The sequence below is a fragment of the Prunus dulcis genome, unplaced genomic scaffold (genome assembly GCF_902201215.1).
Source record: "Prunus dulcis unplaced genomic scaffold, ALMONDv2, whole genome shotgun sequence".
NCBI lineage: Eukaryota > Viridiplantae > Streptophyta > Magnoliopsida > Rosales > Rosaceae > Prunus > Prunus dulcis.
In genome coordinates this window covers 20,555-35,557 of record NW_023010180.1, presented here as the reverse complement: position 1 = coordinate 35,557, position 15,003 = coordinate 20,555, and the positions used below count along the sequence as shown (strand labels likewise).

Here is a 15,003-nt window from a genome sequence, read left to right as displayed (position 1 = left end):
TAATGATGGTGTGTGGCTAATGCAGGTAAAAGAAATGATGTCTTTAAGTCTTGCTGAGTACATCTTTTATGGCAAAATGGTTAGTTACAATGGAAGTCAAATTCAATGCAGTTATGCACTAGACTTTCACTTTGTTTTGGTATGCTACTGAGTATGCTTTTAACTCTTCAGGGGTGGTTATTTTCATACGATCCGTTCTGGAGGCCTCCACAAATGAAGGTTATATTTATAATTTATTTGCTTTCACTGTGTGGCTTTCTTGTTATCCATGATTCAATTCAGCAACACTACGCATTTGATCACACAAATGGTTCTAAACTATGTGAAACTCTAAATGATAACAATTCATATTATGTAAATAAGCTCTTGATAGGAACAACCAAAGTCTTTGTAGCCTAGGCATTATGAACGAAAATCGAAATAGAAGTTGAGCATGACTTCATGCAATTTACTTACGGTTAAAATTCAGATACGAAAATTGAATGTAAAATGCACAACTCGTTTCAATCTTGTATTGATAATTTGATACACAACCCATTCTACTTTTATATCTTTGCTATTACCATCTTTCTCTGCTTTGGTTGACAGTGAAATGTGCTTGTTTTCAGGCACTTTTACAGTCTGTTCCTGCGGGGAGGCTGGTAGTCCTCGATCTGTTTGCTGAAGTGAAACCCATATGGATTACTACAGAGCAGTTTTATGGTGTTCCTTACATATGGAAAGTCATATGTCCATTTTGAAGATTACGTTGCTATAAAGTCCTTTTTTTTGGGGTCAAATGCTATAAAGTCCTTTTGTGTATACTAAAGAGGGACATTTTAAGTTCATCCATGCTCTTTTGTTCTTCCCATCTAGATTCTTATTAGATTTGTTTGACTTCTGCATTACAGGTGTATGCTGCACAATTTTGCAGGAAACGTTGAAATGTACGGAGTTTTGGATGCGATAGCGTCTGGACCAATTGATGCTCGTACAAGTGAAAACTCAACAATGGCATGTTTATCCATCCATAAATTTTTTGCTTATAATGAAGATATTATAAATTAACTTATTGGTCATATTCTAGTCTCCTCTGATACTTAATAGATTAAAAAAATGATATATTTCATACTGTATCTATTACTTTTCTGAAGGTTGGTGTCGGAATGTCAATGGAAGGTATAGAACAAAACCCGATTGTTTATGATCTCATGTCTGAGATGGCGTTTCAACACAACAAAGTTGATGCTAAGGTAGCGTCAAGTTATTTCCTAATCCTGTTGAAATTTAGGACACCTACTGTTTTCATTTCCCTCTACCATCACCCTATAGTTGTGACTTGTATTGTAACTGATGAGTAGGGGGGATGATTTGCAAATAAAATTTAAAAACTATTCATTCCTTCCTATTTCAGGCCTGGATTGATCAATATTCTGGAAGACGTTATGGCCGTTCAGTTCCTTCAATACAAGATGCCTGGAATATATTATATCACACCCTCTATAACTGCACCGACGGTGCCTATGTAAAGTTCCTTATATTCTTTTGCATATCTTCGTCTCTAAGATTGCGTTGGCATGATCTTGTTCCCACAAATCTTTTCCTATGAAAACAGGACAAAAATAGGGATGTAATTGTGGCATTTCCCGACGTTGATCCATCCTTTATATCAATACCGCCTGAAGCGTTTCAACCAAATGAGAACCCAGTAGCAGGGAGAGCAGTTCTAAAGGAAATAACTGATTCATTTGACCAACCTCATTTATGGTATTCAACATCTGAAGTGATACATGCATTAGATATTTTTATTGCAAGTGGAGATGAACTCTCAGAAAGTAATGCTTACAGGTTAGCCCTTTTTACTCTCAACTGGTACCGCATACACAACTCTTTACAGTGTCCGTTGTACTTAAATTTTTCATTTTAATTAATTTTATTTGCCATTTTAACTGGTCTCAGGTATGACCTTGTGGACCTGACTAGACAAGCTTTAGCTAAGTATGCAAACCAGCTATTTCTAAAGGTCATAGAAGCTTATCAGTTTAATGATGCCATCGGACTGGCTCGCCACAGCCAGAAGTTTTTGGGTCTAGTTGAAGACATGGACACACTCTTAGCCTGCCATGATGGATTTCTCCTAGGACCTTGGTTAGAAAGTGCAAAGAAACTCGCCCAAGATGAAGAACAGGAAAAGCAGGTTTGAATCCCAGTTGAACTATCATCTAACAAAACTCATGTCATCAAAAAGGACAAAACTTAAAGAATTGATTTGATATAAAATGCAGTTTGAATGGAATGCTAGAACTCAGATAACTATGTGGTTTGACAACACAAAGGAGGAAGCAAGTCTGCTTCGCGACTATGGTATGACAAATGGTGACGCCTTAAGAATTCATATCCTGCAATCTTTTACTGTAGAAACATTGAACTGTGTCTGCATGCAAATATTGCTGTAAAACTGGTGTTTCTTTTTCTTCATGTAGGAAATAAGTATTGGAGTGGGCTTCTGCGAGATTATTATGGCCCTCGAGCAGCTATATATTTTAAGTATTTAACACAAAGCTTGGAGTGGGGCAGTGAGTTTCGGTTGAAGGACTGGAGGAGAGAGTGGATAAAGCTTACAAATGATTGGCAAAACAGCAGGAAGGAATTTCCTGTGAAAAGTAGTGGAAATGCTCTCAACACGTCCAGATGGCTTTTTGATAAGTATTTAGGATCAAGTGCTGAAAACATACAATCCCTGCATGGAGCTGCTACTGAGATTGTAATATAATATGTTTGGATTGGAAGACTTCGTGAGTAATTTACAACTCATTTTAATTTTAAATAAAGTTTTAGAAAACTTATACAACTTAAAAAGGTATTAGTGTTGTTCAATTTTTACCATTGCTTGCACAAAATGGAAATCTCCTGATTGACCTTTTCATTTATTTATTTTATTTTGCTTTCTTTCTTTGGTGAAATTTAACCTATTTCGGTAACAGAAGTATTGAATTCACATTTACCCTATTTCTATATGAACTTGAACTTGGTCAAAAAGTCAGAAGCAAAGAATCTCAACATTATACAGGACAGGTTGTGTTGGAGTGACATACATCCTAACCGCAACTTCCACATAATAGCCTAATCATAAGCAATTGGGTTTTTTTTTTATTTTTTTTTATTTTAACAAATTGAGATTATAAACTATTTTGATTTTCAGGAGTGAAATTCAAATTCAGATGTAAAGGGGCAGCCATAGTGGCTTAACCAACTAATCTGAAATATGATGCATCATGCATGGTCAATAGATTCAATTCCTATTCATCGTTTATCCTATTTTATTTTCATTATTTATAAGTAATTATGCCATAAATTAATTGTTCATTTTGATACTTTTCTTCCAAATAGTTAGCTCGAATCTCTCATGGCTTATTAATAAAAAAGGAATTTAAAACATACAAACACTTGCATATTCCGTGAATTTGAGCAATCTTTACTAATCACATGAGAAACAATTTAAACTACAAGATCCATCTTTTAATTTGGCCAAAGTTATTATTATTTCTTTTTTTTGGTAAAGATGCTTTATTAAATATCATAAGAGTATACAGCAGAGAGAATGACAACATCCGAAAATCAGAAACAACAGCGTGATCTTAAAAAGATTTGCAGTCTAAAACAATAACGAGGAAACAATGAAAAAGAAAAAAACTACTGCCCAAAACAATACATCAAGCTAAACTGGATGGAGCAATAGTGGGCTCGGTAAAACCTTGCCTTCTAAAGCCCCCAAACGGAGGAAAATCCGTTTAAGAAAAAAGAGGAAAATTCGGGCCAAAGTTTTTTTTAGAGTGTCCCGAAATATTATTGCATGAGCGACAACATGTTGAGTAGAAATATATATATATTTTTTGGTAATAATTTTTTTATTTATAATTATTATTGTAGGCACAACTATTCTTTAAAAAATAATAAATAAACTTGCCAAATTATTTGATTCAAAATTCTAAAAAGGAAACTTAATAAAGGTCCAAAAATATATAAATAAATAGAACTTGTCCAAATTATTCAATTCAAAATTAAAAAAAGAAAACTCAATAAAGGTCCAATTATTGTATTATATATAAAATAAAAAAAACTTGCCCAATTATTCAATCAAAATTGAAAAGAGGAAACTCAATAAAGGCCCCATTATTGTAAAAATAAAAAAAACTAATAATTCAATTCAAAATATAAAAAAAAAGAAAAGAAAAGGAAACTCAATAAAGCCCAATTATTTTTTAAACTTATAACTTAAGTAAACCTAATTGAATAAATTAGGAAATAAAATGCATGGGAATGATATATTTAACGTCAATGCCGAAAGTGCCAGGATATAGGACCGAGCCCTGTGTGGCGGAGCCATAGTGGGGTCAGTGGGGTCGCATGACCTCTTGGAAGCCATGGAAATAAGTTTAGAGGTCTCTTGGAGCTGCACACCAAGTGGTCGACGAAATGACTGAAAGAAGGAAGGTTTTGCAGCTGGAGAAGAAGGCCTGCGCGCGGGACCTTTTTTTAAAAAAAACAACTTGGGAAAAACGACGTCGTTTTGGCCCAGGGAATTTTTTCAAATGACCTGACCAAAACGACGTCGTTTTGGGCCAGGTCTGAAACCAAAAAGAGAAAAACAAGAAGGCCAGCGTATCCTTCTCTCTCCTCAGCACCGTTTCCTCCATTCTAAACCCCCAAATTTTTTTGTTTTCTCCTCCAAACCCTAAGTTCCCAACTCCCCCAAACCCTCAACTCCATCTCCTCCCTTGCTGCCGCCACTCCACTGGGGTGTGTGCCTCTGTTCTGCCGTGTCGTCGCCGTGTGGTGGTGCCGCCAGCTACTCTCTTTGTTTTACTCATTCTAATTGTGAAATTTCACAATTCAAGTAAGTTCTAAACCCTAAATTTTTATTGTTACTTTTACTCTTAAGACCCCTTGTGGTAGGATTCCTGGCTCCGCCTGTCTGCTCTCTCTCTCTCCCACTTTCTTTTTCTCTGTAAGTTTGTTCACTTTGAGCTGTGCGCGTAGTGGTTTTTCTTTTCTGGGTTGCTGAGAATTTATTGGAAATCAACACTTGTGCTTTTTTGGGTTGTTGGGGGTTGGCTTTATGATTCAGTTTCTGTGAGATGACATTGACAGAGCTGTTTCTTCTCTTTTGATTATTTTTCTCAGAAACCAAACATAGCTTTCTTTTCTGTTCTCCCTCTCTCTCTCTCTCTCTCTCTCTCTCGGGGTTTTCTTGAATCATTCAAGTTGAAAGTGTAAATGTGCAACGTTTTTTTGCAGGAAATCTGCCCGTACTGATATCACATAGCTGGATCAATCTGACTTCAGGTTAGCCTCTCTGTTTCTCTCTAAGTACTCATGGATTCATATTGCCAATTCTTCCAGCTCTGTTTGTAAACTTTGTATGCATACAAAACTATTTGTTTGTTTGTTTTTTTTTTTTTTATGCCACATGGACATAATTGTTGCTGATATTTTTGTTTTTGTTTTTAAGGGTATGGATTACGAACAATCACTCCTCCGCAAGCATCAAAAGTGAACATGAAACCAATGGTGATAGAAGGTGTATAATCGGAGCTAATTTGATGCACTTTGAGTTTACTTACAATGCGTTAGCCTCTAGCAGCACTAGCTTTAAAGGAAAATTATATTTTGAAGGTGACAATGAAGCTTGGCCTATTACATTTTGTAAGCTAGATCATAGAGGTGAGGAAGAAGCTAAAAATATATTTAATCTGACTTCTTTCATAAATGATCATCGAATTGTGCGATCTTGGTTTGCAAAATTAATTCAACAGAAAGATATCGCACGCGCACGCGCACGCGCACGCGCACGCTAACGAGGACGAATATCCAATTTTGATAATGTAGAGAGCTTTTGGACTATTGCCTATAATCACTTTGATTTTGTGCTACATGACGGGTTGGATAAGTTGGATCGTGGTAAGGATGCGATCAACAATGGAGACGCACTCCTATGGTGGCAATCTGAGATTAAGTGAGTATACTCTTTGTTATATATGTAGACATGGACTTAAATTATTTACGTATTGTAATTTATGTGTTGTAATTTGTAATTATGATGCAGGGCTCTACTTTGTACTATTCGCAATATGCATCGTAAAAAACTTATGCATGGAAAATTGAAGGATATGAAGAGTTATGTTGTAGTTGGAGATGAGCAACAAATGAAAATAATCAATATTGAGAATAAATTGACTCGTGATAAAGAAAGGCAGCAAAAGCTCCAAGATTTAAGAGACTTCAAAGTTATGTTGCGAGATCTATCATGTCGTATTATAGGGGAAGAAGCTAATAATTGGAATGATCTTACCTTGTTTTTGAACTTCTTCGACAAAGGCTCTGGATATGAGTAAGTTGTAACTTTTTAATATATATATATATATATATATATATATATATATATATATGAGATCAATTGAACATTTGTTGTTTTAATTATATAACTATTGTGTTTTTCTTTTTAGGGATGACATTTTTGTTGATCAACTTATAGAGCATCCTTTCTTGAAAACCCCTATCGAGAGGATCAAGTTATATGCTGGTTTTCATCAGAAAATATTGACACGAACTCTTAGAAGATTTTGTGAGTTTGAGCGATCGAAAAGTTTTGGTGGGTATTTGCCATGGAATACTAAGAAGATGGCTGGTTGGATGACAGATATTTACGATTATAAGCATGCTAATAAATATGATGGTAATCGTCCAGCAGATCTAATCAGATTTGTCAAGAATATAAGGAATCACTATGCTAAGAAGAAGGTCCCCATTGAAGTTGTTGATGCGGAAGTAAGAAGGCTATATTCTGAGTTTTTCAATGAGGTCCATGTCTTCTCATGAATGAAGGTATTTTTTTGCCTTTGTACATACATACATGCAGTATTAAATTATCTTGTACTACTGTGATCAATAGTAAACTGTCGACATTAATTAAAATATTTTTTGATTTTGCGATATTGGTGTAGGCGATATGGATGCTTCTCCACTGACAAGGACATGCTACAAAATTGGACTACATGAGGGTAGGGTAGGGTAGGGCAGGGCAGATTTGGATTTGCAGTTGTGTGCCTCTTTCTCTTTGGTGAAGACTCGAGACAAAAGGACATGCTAGCTAGGGGAATTTTTTTTTTTTTGCTGATATAGTTGATATTGCTATCATTTGTTTGTTTGTTTGTTTGGTTTTTTTTTTCAAGAGCTATCTTTTGTTTTTGTAAAGGATAATGAATGTACCTAGTTTAGGATATGTAATTGCCAAATAAAGTATATGGGATAATTTTATGATACGTATTTCATTCTTTAAAAGGTGGTATTCATAACAGGGGAGACTCTGGGTAAATGTGGGCAAGCTGGCCGCCTAGGACCTCTGTATATAGTATATATATATACTTATATTATTATTTTTTTAATTGTACTATAGGCAACATTAATAATAGGCTTAAATGTTAAAATGGTCCCTGTGTTTTATCTCATAGGCCAATTTAGTCCATGTGTTATCAATTTGGCCAATTTGGTTCTTGTGTTTGTATATGTTAGTCAATGTGATCAATTCCTTTAAAAATATATAATTAATTATAAAAAAAACTGTAATTGATTATAAAATTTTAAATTCAAACTGAAATTGGAATATATTTCTTTTAAATTTCACCTTTCCCAATTTCGCGCACACACCTCAACCACCTCCCAAACCCAGCCACCCTCACCACCACCACTCCAACCCCAAAACCATAGTCACCCTCACCACCATTCCAACCCCACCTAAACTACAACATCTCTCTCTCTCTCTCTCTCTCTCTCTCTCTCTCTCTCTGTGACAAATCATGAAGATCATCATAGCCGGTCACCGTAAGCTTGACGGCTCTACTGCCAATTGATCATCTTGGCTGCAGCAAAAGTCGACGACATTTAGACGAATAGATCGGAGAGGAGAGAGAGATGAAGGGTAGAGTATGAGAAAATCTTAAACATAAGATAGAAGAAAATTTGCATCAAGAAAAGAGTAGGCATCAATTCTACTAAGAACCCTTTTTTTTTTCCTACAGGAATCAAGACCATTGGAGGTTGAGGTTGTGTGGGTTTTAATCATTTTAGCATTATTATTATTTGAGTTTAAATCTTTATAATTAATTACAAATTTTTAAATTAATTTTAAATGTTCTTTTTTTAGATTTTAACATAATTTTGACGGAAAGGATCAAATTTATTAACAGATACAAACACAGGGACTAAATTGGCCAAATTAATAACACAAGGACTAAATTGGTCGATAAGATAAAACACAGGGATCATTTCAACATTTAAGCCTTAATAATATTTGGCCCAAGTATTGTTTATAAAAAAACCAATTATTCTCTTTAAAACTAAGAAGAGAAAACTTAATGTAAAAAGGTAACCTACTAGCAGCATACCTTAAACCCCCAAAAAAAGAAAAGAAACTAGCAGCATAAATATATGCTGTGCTCGACAAAGGAAAAGAAATAAAAAATACAAGCACTTTATTGAATAGCAGCATATATGAAATCTACTGTGCTCGACGTAAGGTTAAAAAAAAAAAAAAGCACTTTAATGAAATATGCAGAAAGAAGGTTTTCAAAGTTGAAGTTGATCAAATCTTACCTTCGGTCAACTATGTCACAAAAAGATAGAATGGTTTAGCTATGTTATCCATTGAAAAAGACATGGTAGAAAAACTTAATTATGTAAAATTAATTGATACTTTTGCATCAAAAAAATGCAAGACGAGTGATATTTTGATTCATTTTATAAAGTTATATGAATTACATATTTTATTTTTAGGTTACAATTGTGACTTTCAGTTCATAATTTTTTTTATTTAAAAAAAAAATCATATAAGTATATCTATATATATAAAGCAAAAGACAAAGAATGGTGAAACATTCAAAATGCCAAAAAATGTCATTGGTTAATGCAAATATTAATAATTGAAATTATTAATTAAATGAGGATAATATGGTAAATTCATACTTTTTCATGTTAAAACAAACTAAAACTAAAAGAAAAATCAAATAATGGATCATATTTTTATGAAACACAACTACCCACTATCTTTTTTAATTCTAAAATAAAATAAAATTTTTTTTATTTATAAAAAAAGCCTCTCGCATGCGCGGAAGCGCTTGCGGAGAGACTAGTATATATATTTATAGGAAAGGTGGAAGGCCACATTTTGGTGGTTCGCCTAGGGCCTCCAAAACCTTAGGACCATCGCTGATTTATAGTACAAACGAGTAAACCCTAATTAAGCACATTAAAGTTTGGAAATTCTAATTGTGGAAGGTATGCAAAATTATAAGCTTAGGTATAATTTCATAGCTTCAGCTTAATCCTCTTTCATTAATGTTATACATTCATGCTTGACACATCGCAGGGAGGGTGTTAAAGTGCTGACATTGAGAGGGTGTCTTTGTAACTGACGTTTGTAATGCACATCGTTATAGATGCATCATCAACATAAGATGTGCGTGTATATATACTATACACACATAAATACGTCTCAAATCAATCACCAAATAAAAAACACCCCTTACCCCTCAACTTTCGTGGTTTTTTACTTTATTTTATATTTAAACAATAAAAGAATTGTTAATTTTAAACAATTTTTCTAAGAAAACAACTTGATGTAAGTCTTCCATCTACCCACCAACGAATTCCATTAACACTCAGAAATCTAGAAGATTGATTGAAAATCAGAGAGTATGTCGTCGGAACTAAGTTTATATCTCCCAACCATCTATCTGTCTTTTGAGGGGGTTTATGTTTTTTTTTTTTTTTTCATCTATTTTCTGTCTTTGGTTCAACAAATACAACCCATATTCTGAAATGCTTGGCTTTTTCGTGCTTGCTATTTTCTGCTTTAATACTTCATGCTCGACAGCTTGTCTCTGCGAAACAAAGATTCAGAGGCTGATTAAAAACACTTACATACATGCAAAAAAAATTGAGTTTCTAGATTCATGGTCATTATATAAATGAAAAGATTTCATATAGACACGCTTCTTGCACTTGTGACAGTTTTTGTGCCCTTGTTGGCCGATGAGGGCACAAAAAACCACATAGCAAATCACCCAAACTGTACCAAAAAATTTGACATGACTGATAAAGGACCTAGATCAAATCGGTTTTCCCAATGGAAACAAAAAAATATATTCAGGTATCACAGCTGCAGGTAGCTTAGGCATCGAGAAACTCTTCTTCCTCCCATATATTTTTCCTTTTCCCTTTTAAAATATCTCCAAGTAATTTAATTACAAGTGATGTGAGGATGGTAACTTACCTTGCACTTTGTTTCTACACTCTCCTCTTCTTCTTTAGGTTCAAAATCCCCGCACTCACTTAGTCAAAATAATCATAAACCATGTTACATACAAAATATATGAGAATCCCAAATGTTATAAATGAAAACACAAAAACGTGAAGGAAACTTACGGTGCGAAGCTGAATGTAATATAGAAAGTACCAGAGTGCCTAACATCCACATGAAAAACAGTTGAATCTAAGGTCTTGATACAACTTCCTCCTTCTCCAACAACAATTTGAAACGTGGTTATACAAAGATATTGACGACAATCAATTTCATCGTTCTGGGCAGTTCGGATATGACAAAAATCATTATTCCCCAAATGAACCAAATACTCTGTTTGCTTAGCACCACATGTAATGGGCCACCCCGAACCTCCAGGCCCTGCAATCTTAATGGTGCGTTTAGTGAACAAGCAAAATCACCTTCATCCATCTTTAAGAAGAAGGAGAATGCTAGAATGTTCGTTCCATATTGAAATAAGGCATAGATAGTCTTGCCTACAACCACGGCCCTCCCTCGGAAAGGAACAAAAGCATAAGTGTCAATTTTCACTTCATGCCATACACTTGTACTCACATGAAAAGCTGCGACTTTGAACCGCCGCTCATTGCAGTCACACATTGAAAACAAAATAAAGCCATAGCAAACGGCATGACCAACTATACGCATATTGGCAGGATACGTAGAATAAAATGGAAAATTAGGCATAGGCGTCCACAGATTTGTAGCAGGATCGTAACTGTCAAAGGATAGTTTTTCGGGGTGTACTGGAGCTGCAAGATGATAAAGTTTCCCATACGCAGAAACAATGACCCCATCCCGCTTAGAAGCTCCCGGGGGCACAAATGAAGCCACTGACAAACTCTTCGTGTTAATAGCATATCCATGCAGTGTCTTGTGCGTAATATCGTTCTCTAGGAGTATAAATAACTGGGAGCGGCTGAAAATCCTCGCCGTCTGAATCGCATAACGACCAAATAACTTGACTATAGGTTCAAGTAGTTGGGGTTCATGAGTGACTCCTTCTCTTCCGGCACCACCGCCCATATGGTCTTCTCCTCCTCGTTTTAATTTTATTTCAAATACTGCACCACTGTATGGGGGTTCAACATACTTCACCACTACAAACATAGAACTGGCTTTCCCCTGATTTGCCATCCTCGATGTATGGTCCCCCACCATGGGCATGCTGGACAGAGATATATATATATATATATATATATATATATATATATAGAACATGTCATGTTAATATTTTCAAACACCTAGCTACCTAGAGAGAATAATTAATCAAGCAAGGTCAAAGCCAGAACGAGAGAAAACTTAAGCAAACAGTTGGGGGGTGGGGGAGAGAGAGAGAGAGAGAGAGAGAGAGAGAGAGAGAGAGAGAGAGAGAGAGAGAGTTTATGTTGTTTATACCGGAAGCAAACGACCTATAACCACCAAACACGTGGACATGATCAATATTTATCACAATAACCCTTCGGCATGTATCCTGCCGAAACCGTACATTTTGACTCTTTTCTAGCAGGACACGTGTCATGCACACAATCCGCTTCTACAGTCCCACATTGAAAATATGAGCATAGTACACGCCTCCCAAGGCCTATATAAGAAGACCCCTATCCCCAAAAGGAGGGGAGAGCAACCAACGGTACGCTACCGCTTGATCTGTAATTTAATATTACTAAAATCGTACTTACTTAAGCATCGAAGAGCATTCGGCCGGTACCACCCGAAGGCAGGAATATTTTTGGCCGACCATGCATCAGGACGCTAATTCACCTGTGAAGAGATGTGATAAATGCCAGCGCTTCGGTAACATTCCGCATATCCCCGCCGAACCTCTGATACCGATTGTGAGCCCTTGGCTTTCGCACAATGGGGACTAGACCTGATCGGTCCAATGCCGCAAGGCAAGGGGCAGGTAAAATATGCCGTGGTTGCCGTCGACTACTTCACCAAATGGGTAGAAGCAGAACCTCTGGCAACCATAACGACAGCAAAAATGGAGGATTTCGTCTGGACTCATATTTGTTGCCGATTCGGTATCCCATATGCAATTATTATCGACAACGGTAGACAATTCGATTCGAAACTCTTCAGGCAACTTTGCACCCGCCTGAAAATCAACTTGTTTTTTGCATCACCAGCCCATCCCCAGTCAAACGGTCAAGTCGAAGCAATAAACAAAATTGTGAAGAAGCTATTGAAACGGCAGCTGGACAAGGCCAAGGGAGCCTGGCCGGAAAAGCTTCTCGAAGCACTGTGGGCCATTCGGACGTCTTACCGATCGTCCACTGGAGAAACTCCTTTTTCCCTGGCTTTCGGTTCGGAAGCGGTGGTGCCTGTGGAAATTGGTGAACCTTCCTACCGAACGGAAAATTTCGCACCAAAGCCGAACGAAGAAGCCATTTCTCTGAGCCTTGACCTACTCGAAGAGCACCGAGCACATGCCAACCTTCGGAATGAAGCCTACAAACAACGTGTCTCTCGGTATTACGACTCTAGAGTCAGACACCGCTTATTCCCAATCGGAGACTGGGTCATGCGAAAGGTATCGCTAGCAACCAAAGATGCCACGGAAGGAACCCTCGGACCTTTTTGGGAAGGATCCTATGAGATCATCGGTATCCTCCGATCAAGAACCTACCGACTAAGAGACTCCAACGGCAAGACCCTCGGCCATCCTTGGAACGTGGAACATCTCAAATACTACTACAAGTGACCTAGCCTACGGCAGGTCCGAACTGTAACCGCTTACAATGTATTTGTTCTTCAACTGAAATTAATAGAAAGTCTTCGGCACTATTACTTCAGCCTCTCTTTAATTGTTCTACTAGCCCACAGCTGCTAATAGTGTCAAGTTAACATTCGACGGCATCTATATTAGCCTACAGCAATAAATGATTTTCGAGATTTTTACCATACAGATCCCATCGGGACTTGTCAAATTCGAAGTTAATATTCGACGGCGTCTTTATTAGCCTACGGCAATAAGCGATGTTCGAAACTCTTACACAAATTCAAAATACAGCAATTAGCCTACGGCAATTAGCGTACGTTATAATACGATCGGCAATTAAACACATATTCAAAATATACAAAGGTTAAAACCAAAACATGAATAAAAGATGCCCTCGGCACCAACAAGTCAAAATTACTCACAGCAGTAGATAAAAAAAAGAAGTGTGCATTCAAATTAAAGGATGCCCTCGGCACCAATGTGTTCAGAATAAAATGAAAATTAAAGACAAATTTTACAAGTACAAAAGAAATGAAAATGCCCTCAGGTTTCATCGGCGGTGGCAGCCTCGGCAGACTCGGAGCTCTCGGCGGCGTCTTCCCCCTCGTATTCTTCAATCATATCCTCCGTCAGCCCTTCCGGTAGTGGGGGAGGATCGGCGCTGAAGTTCAGATTCAGCTTCTTCCCGGGGTTGTACCGTTTGAACCGGTACAACAGGTCCGCCATTTTCGAGCCCACTTCCTTATCCAAGAGAGCAGTGAACTCTTCAGACGAGCGGTATCCCTGGATAGCTGACCGAACGGCAGCCTCGATCTCCGCAGCCTTGGTCCGCTCGGACTCCTCCAAGGCAACCTGAACCGCCTCTGAAGCTGCCTCGGCATCCCTCGCTGCCGCCTGCGTTGCCGCCAAGGCCACCCGCATCTCCTCTACCTTCCCCCCCGAAGCGAGAGCCTGCCGTTCGGCAGCCTCTTTCTCCTTGAGCAGGTGGGCGTGGTCCTGGAGTGCCTTGCCCGCTTCAGCAACCTTGGCCCTTCCGTCGTCGTAGGCCTTCTTCACCCGCTCGGCAGCAGAGATGGCCCGCTTGACGCAGAGCCACATGTCCAAGGATGCCTGCACAAAACAGAGTCAGAAGCGTGCCCCACTTGGCACAAAAAAAGAAAGAAAGAGAGGACGAAAGAAGAAGGAAAATCTTACCGAGGCTTGAAGCCGAAAGGCGCGCCCAGCCTCCTCCCGAAGAAGCTTCTTCGGTAGTTCGTCGATCTCCGGCAGCTCCATCTGAGAACCGACGATCATATGGTTGACGAACTAAACCGTCTTCGCTGGGCAGGCGATGGTGACGGCTTCGGAAGGGCCGTCCTCGTCCTCCGCCGCAAGGACGGCCCTCGGGACCTCCGATCGGCGAGGGTGCTTGGAAGTCGGTGAGGCTTCCAAATCCACCGTCACTGGCCGCTTCCCGACAGCTCTGGAGGCGGCGGCTTCGGTATCCGATTGCCTCGGCGCGGAGGCATCGGCAGCAGGCCATGCAGTGGGCTCGGCGCCCAACTGTCGCAGGAGCTCCGCGAGGGTCACATCCTCGGGCTGTTTTTTCTTCTTCTTGCCCTCCAGGCCCATCATTAGGCGCCTCCTGGAGGACTCGTTCATCTTCTTAGCCTCGGCAGCTTTCCTGGCGTCCGTCACTAACCAAAAACATCTGGTCAGTCGGCAAACAAAAACAATACACACAAAAAAAAGAGGGAGCAAAGTATACACTTACTCTCGGCAGGGATGACGAGGCCGGCTCTGACGAGATTGTCGGTGAAAAGGAAGTGCGGATAAACTCGCTCGGCAGCAGGCACTATCAACCTCACTCTGTCAAGCTGCCGAATCTCACTCTGATTAGGGTTCGACTGCTTGAGTTTACCTGTCCGAAGAGAGAATTAGT

General features: G+C 38.5%; 3 protein-coding genes and 2 long non-coding RNA genes across 5 annotated transcripts; 3 read left to right on the top strand and 2 right to left on the bottom strand.

Annotated features, from left to right (window-relative positions):
- Positions 1 to 7: 7 nt before the first annotated feature.
- Positions 8 to 2,905, top strand: LOC117613135 (alpha-N-acetylglucosaminidase-like). Its single transcript, XM_034341781.1, has 10 exons — positions 8 to 25; positions 172 to 219; positions 609 to 718; positions 891 to 993; positions 1,134 to 1,232; positions 1,394 to 1,504; positions 1,595 to 1,827; positions 1,939 to 2,176; positions 2,265 to 2,343; positions 2,463 to 2,905. The coding sequence occupies exons 1-10, from the start codon at positions 20 to 22 to the stop codon at positions 2,750 to 2,752; spliced, it is 1,317 nt and encodes a 438-aa protein (XP_034197672.1). The 5' UTR covers positions 8 to 19; the 3' UTR covers positions 2,753 to 2,905.
- A 1,764-nt stretch (positions 2,906 to 4,669) lies between these two features.
- On the top strand, positions 4,670 to 5,816 carry LOC117613137. The gene is made up of 3 exons (XR_004583668.1): positions 4,670 to 4,876; positions 5,278 to 5,325; positions 5,492 to 5,816. It is a non-coding gene; the product is annotated as an uncharacterized LOC117613137 (long non-coding RNA).
- Positions 5,817 to 5,825: 9 nt separating this feature from the next.
- On the top strand, positions 5,826 to 7,301 carry LOC117613136. Its single transcript, XM_034341782.1, has 4 exons — positions 5,826 to 5,995; positions 6,086 to 6,370; positions 6,486 to 6,864; positions 6,984 to 7,301. The coding sequence occupies exons 2-3, from the start codon at positions 6,111 to 6,113 to the stop codon at positions 6,856 to 6,858; spliced, it is 633 nt and encodes a 210-aa protein (XP_034197673.1). The 5' UTR covers positions 5,826 to 5,995; positions 6,086 to 6,110; the 3' UTR covers positions 6,859 to 6,864; positions 6,984 to 7,301.
- A 2,089-nt stretch (positions 7,302 to 9,390) lies between these two features.
- On the bottom strand, positions 9,391 to 10,760 carry LOC117613138. Its single transcript, XR_004583669.1, has 3 exons — positions 10,462 to 10,760; positions 10,310 to 10,367; positions 9,391 to 9,917 (listed from the first exon to the last, which is right to left on the bottom strand). It is a non-coding gene; the product is annotated as an uncharacterized LOC117613138 (long non-coding RNA).
- A 2,865-nt stretch (positions 10,761 to 13,625) lies between these two features.
- On the bottom strand, positions 13,626 to 14,357 carry LOC117613133. The gene is made up of 2 exons (XM_034341779.1): positions 14,277 to 14,357; positions 13,626 to 14,192 (listed from the first exon to the last, which is right to left on the bottom strand). Exons 1-2 carry the CDS (start codon positions 14,355 to 14,357, stop codon positions 13,626 to 13,628), a joined length of 648 nt encoding a protein of 215 aa, XP_034197670.1.
- Between the last annotated feature and the right edge of the window lie 646 nt (positions 14,358 to 15,003).

Excerpts from the sequence above, each read along its gene's own strand:
- LOC117613135 (XM_034341781.1), top strand. Across the intron at positions 220-608 it reads GGAGGCCTCCACAAATGAAG|GCACTTTTACAGTCTGTTCC; the intron begins GTTATATTTATA and ends GCTTGTTTTCAG. Across the intron at positions 994-1,133 it reads CAAGTGAAAACTCAACAATG|GTTGGTGTCGGAATGTCAAT; the intron begins GCATGTTTATCC and ends ACTTTTCTGAAG.
- LOC117613136 (XM_034341782.1), top strand. The coding sequence starts at position 6,111 with ATGCATCGTAAAAAACTTATGCATGGAAAATTGAAGGATATGAAGAGT. Across the intron at positions 6,371-6,485 it reads GACAAAGGCTCTGGATATGA|GGATGACATTTTTGTTGATC; the intron begins GTAAGTTGTAAC and ends TTTTCTTTTTAG.
- LOC117613133 (XM_034341779.1), bottom strand. The coding sequence starts at position 14,357 with ATGGAGCTGCCGGAGATCGACGAACTACCGAAGAAGCTTCTTCGGGAG. Across the intron at positions 14,193-14,276 it reads CCTTTCGGCTTCAAGCCTCG|GCATCCTTGGACATGTGGCT; the intron begins GTAAGATTTTCC and ends TGTTTTGTGCAG.